The following is a 4,819-nucleotide window of genomic DNA, read 5'->3' as shown; positions in this document are numbered from 1 at the left end:
CCCCTTCCCCTTCCCTTTTAACGCCTGCCACGCAGGCTACAAAAATCTGGGTAGTGCTTCTGGTTGGTTGAAACAATGTTTAAACCAACCAGAAGTACTTTCCAGGTCTGGGTAGTGACGCGTCATCAATGTGGAATTTCTGCGGTCGTTTCTCAGACGTCAATTCGGGGGGAAAACAGTGGTGGCGTCGCGCAGTGTCGGCTGTTTTCTCAGGTTAATGTAATAACCCTTTAAACCCTGAGATCAAAATTTGAATTCTCATTTGTTGCCCCTTATTCATTTCCTACAGAGGTAATGGGGAGAAGTTGATAAAATATCAAGCAAATTCATTTTGTGTGATCATGTTCGTAAATTCTCATGTACACTCTGTTTTACAAAGCATTGATATTACAAGGAGAGATTTGATGCTGATCACTCTTACGGGTTAAAGGGCTTAGAGTTTTGTTTCAAGCAGGGCTGTCACTAACGGTCGGGAGTCGGTGATAGATAGCCTTTGTTTTAAAACGATGAATATTAAAGCTACATGAGCTTGTGGGGTCGTTTGCAATTAACTAATTACAAGTAAACTAAAAAGCTAAAAACTAGGGGTATATATAGACAAAATGTTTGAACTAAATTAACGCTTACAAATATGAAATTATGAGCATAAATTTAAGTATATACAAAGTCATCTTTTCTAAAATTACAAGTGGATGCAGACGTTATCTTAAAGCTGAATTCATTAAAATTAGCTTGAGATTTAAGCTTTAGCCTGAGATCACGATAAGGAATGTTTTTTGTCAGGGCACTACAGTTGTTGGTCACTGCATTCCACAGGACTGAGCCTCTAAACGCGACAGAGTCTTTCATGTAACGCGTGTTGAAGCGTGGAACAATTAAAGAAGCGCAAGTCCGGGTTGAATAGTTTGTGGCCCGTTTCTTAGAAATCAGGTCGATTAATGTGACAGGTAACCTATCGTGGAAAGCTTTATGAAGACAGATAAAAATGGCTAATTTATAATGAATAGACAGAGTCGGCCATTGGGCCAGTTGTAGGACATCAGCAGATGCCATGTCTTTCGGCAAATGAAAGATAAGTCTCGCAGCCCTGCGGTGAAGTCTTTCCAGGGACTGAAATAAGTCGGAATTGCAGCAGGATCCCCATAGTATAAGACCATAGGTCACTGAAGGCAAGATGACCTTAAAATAGAGGTCCTGACGAACGTTTCTAGGGAGAAATCTCGACTTCTTAAGTAATCCTAGTTTTTTAGCAAATGATTTTTTGAGTTCCAGCATATGTTGAGTCCAGGTCAGTTTCTCATCGACGGTCATTCCCAGTAACCGTGATTTCGATATCCTTCGGCTACTGTGAGTATAACTGCCGGGTACTTTTACAGTAAAAAAAAAAGGAAACAGGACCAAAAGAACTTCCAAGCTGTTCAATTCGCTGCCTCCTACTTGCCTGGGAACTTTAGTGAAATCTTAGTGATCGCCCTGTTGAAGGGTATTAAGGTGGCTGAACACAGCTGTATTCAATCGTCCATGTTGCCATGGAAACTACGAAAACATCAAATTTTACCTGTCACTCAAAATCTTTTATCAGTATATTTTTCCCTTGCCAAGTTTCAGCTTGTGAGCTGCAACCTTTCTCTTGCCATGATTTGGCAAATGACATACACTCACAAACTGCCAAAACTGTATTCAGCCACCTTAAAGCACCCGCACTCACAAAACCGCGAATTTAATCTTATCAACAATAATACAGAGGAGAAGTCGTTACGTCACGATGCCATGGTAGCAAAACTTCTGGATCTCAACAAAGCGTGGTCCTGCAAATATGGCAGGAAAAAAAAACAAAACAAAACAAAAACGAAAAATTTTGGGATCCAGAAATCTTGCTACCATGGTAACGTGACGCACAGTTCTCCTCTCTATGGTCCACAGCGTCTATAATTAATCGATGAAAAAATATATAAAAACGAATTTGTCTCAAGTACTCCACCTCTCTCGCACTTTTTATCCTATTTAGTTGTTTTAGCTAGTTCTACAATTTGTAACGTTTACTCGAGTTCGTGCCGCTATGATGTGATTGTGTACAGTAATCTCGTACACAGAACATGGAAAATCTCTACCTCAGCGGATCTCAGCGTCAGTAAAGAGATTAACATTCACGTTTACGCCAAACGGCAAACATCAGATTCATGTTAAGAATTCCTCCGAATAGAAAATAAGCAGATAAAAAAAATGTCCAGAACAGTTCTTATGTATAAAACTGGCGTGAAACTACTTATTTTTCAGTTGAAGTAATAAACACTTGTCGACAATTAAGGGAAACACTTGGTCGCGTGGTACAGATTCACGTTTGCCGTTTGTCGTAAACGTGAATCTTAATCTCTCTAGTCTTCACGCTTCCGCTGCGCACTTTAAGCGGTGCAAATCGAGCTCAGTCCTCAGCCCAGTTCACACTGCGAAAGTGATAAAAGGAGGCCTGGAACCAAACGCCATCGTACGAGGCTTGGCAAAATGGCAGAAAATGTCCCAGAACGTTGAGAAATAGTCCACATTAAAATATGTCGTTTTTCCCTGCGAGGAACACAGGATATGGAAAATTTCGGATCTCTGAGTTAAACATTCCTTCCGAACATTGGCTGACTGTTAGGACGGTAACTTTTGTTTGTAACTTTTGTTTCGAAAGAATTTATAGTTGGCTGTTCGAAGTCCTCTTTAAATATCTTGGCTTCTTTCCTTTGTACACTCGCTTAAAGTTCTTCAATCGAGCTAACCATTTTAAATCCGGTGAAAGTTACCCTCATCTGCAAAACGACGTCCCCGTTTAAACTATCTCGGCTTCTTGCGTTTGTACACTCGCTTTAATTGTTTTAAGTGAGGTTTGGTTTGGGGAAGTCTACGCTTAAGAGAGTTCTGTTGTTCAACGAGCGGAGCGAGGTGTCCCTGTTCAGCTAACATGGTCAAAAATGTGCGAATAAAAGGATCGTAGTCATGAGTTCGGCGACTGTGATCGATCTGCAAAGAAATGGAATAATAACAATAAATAAATAAATAATTAGATGAAGAAATTTTCATTCGTTTTCATTCGTCACACCCTTTCACCCTGACAGACTTCATTCGCTTGCGTAGATCTTGTGACAATAATTATTCTAGTACTTGAGCACTCATTATTTCCAGTGTCATAAAGGGGCGAATCTTTTAAGTACAGTCACGTGAACTATATCAAGGTAGAAAGCATCTAAAAATACATGTGAATATGGTCTATTCGTCTCCAAAACCCGCGTGTTTCGTGTTAACACAGGTGCGCGCCCCACTAGCGTTTTCGAATGTTTTCAATCGCCTACAATAGAACGTTTTCACACGACTTCATGTCCGCCATATAAATGTAACAAAATAATAAAACGGCGGCCATGTTGGTGTTCCAAACTAATCCTGGAGTTGAAAACTTTTCTTATGCAAAAACGTCCTTTTGTTTCAATAATTATGCATAGATGCTGACCATGTCAATGAAAACTCTCTAAAGGCTGTAGAACACGCGCAAATCTGGTGATACGTTCTTGTTCCCAGACTACTCCCTCACGTGTGTACTACTCAGTGAGCATGCTTCAACAGCGCCAGGGATAATCTTGACTATTGTCGCCATCAAACATAAGGTGCTCGCCAAAATTCACAAAGAATTAATACATACGTAGTACTTCCTCCGTTTCTCTTTTTCTTCTCTCAAGGAATTTTCATTCGCTTGAATCTGACGCTCTACCTGGTGCAGTTGGGTAACAAGAACCTGCAAGAATAAAAAAGCGACATAAGAAACACAGCTCCATGTTAGCTTTAGCTTGTCGGTCAATCATTCATTTTTTTTCATCGTTTTGCGATTTGGTGACAAAACCTGGGTCATAAGCAAAATAAGAGGCAAGGCCAAGGAACGTGAAATAATACGGTCTTAGAGTAATCCAGCTTCAATTTTGACGACTGTGTTTCTGTGGTAAAGTAAACAAACAATTCAACAAACTTGTAATGGCTAGCCAGCTGCCCAGCAACTCAGGCATACATGAGACAATCAAACAATCAAGCAGTCGGTCTGCCAATCAGTCAGTCAGTCAGTCGGCTGATCAATCTATCAGCCATCCAGTCAACAGGTCCTGAAGTCAGTCAGTCAGTATGTCAGTGAGTCAGTAGAAATTAATCTCTTCTTCCCCGCCACCCCCCCCCCCCCCCCCCCGCCCCCCTCCGTTTTAAAAGTATTAATTCACAAATTTATCTTGTTCCATGCTATTAGCGAGACCCAGCTTACCTGAGTTTCTGAACAAATCTTGGCCAACTCACTCAATGGAATAGAAAAGCCATAATTCGGGACAGGTTCTTGGTTAGCGTTCTTTGCAGATCTTTTTTCGTCATCTACAACGCCAATCAGATAATATTTTGTTAAAACAAACAAACAAATAAACAAGCAAAATTTAGTGGAGAAAGTCCACCGTGCGGTGTTACGGTCTATCCAAACGTCAATACTTCCTCTACCTTTTAGCTTCGGCTGACTCTTTGTGCCAGTGTCACCATTATCTGGGTCACTGGACAGCTCCTCTGCGCCTGCTCTACCATCATGACTGCTGACCACTGTCTCGGAGTCAGAGAATGAAAAGGTTTCAGTGTAATCCTGTTGATCTTCTGATGGAGCTGTCTCGGTGGTCTCCTGGAAACATCAACAAAGAAAATACCATTCATAGCAGCTTTTTAGAAGATTTAAGGTCATATCGTCCTCTAGTAAATTCAAAGTCACGACCTAGTGAACGATGGAGCCTTGTAAGATGTTTCTAACATTTGATTCTGTGGACAA

The 4,819-nt window shown here is 40.8% G+C and overlaps 1 protein-coding gene across 2 annotated transcripts in view; it reads right to left on the bottom strand.

The window, feature by feature from the left end:
- Nucleotides 1-1,336: 1,336 nt before the first annotated feature.
- Nucleotides 1,337-4,819, bottom strand: part of LOC140923660 (uncharacterized) — a 12,040-nt gene continuing 8,557 nt past the window's right edge. For both annotated transcript variants that reach the window (XM_073373733.1, XM_073373734.1), the window contains 4 exons: nt 4,504-4,675; nt 4,280-4,383; nt 3,677-3,769; nt 1,337-3,003 (listed from right to left, as the gene is read on the bottom strand). In XM_073373733.1, the coding sequence (XP_073229834.1) occupies nt 2,818-3,003; nt 3,677-3,769; nt 4,280-4,383; nt 4,504-4,675 (555 nt within the window). In that variant the 3' untranslated portion in view covers nt 1,337-2,817. The remainder of the gene's footprint in view (nt 3,004-3,676; nt 3,770-4,279; nt 4,384-4,503; nt 4,676-4,819) is intronic.

Source organism: Porites lutea, chromosome 13, assembly GCF_958299795.1.
Source record: "Porites lutea chromosome 13, jaPorLute2.1, whole genome shotgun sequence".
In the NCBI taxonomy this organism is placed as follows: Eukaryota; Metazoa; Cnidaria; class Anthozoa; order Scleractinia; family Poritidae; genus Porites; species Porites lutea.
Note: the sequence above shows the minus strand (reverse complement) of the source record. Positions and strands in the feature narration are given on the sequence as shown.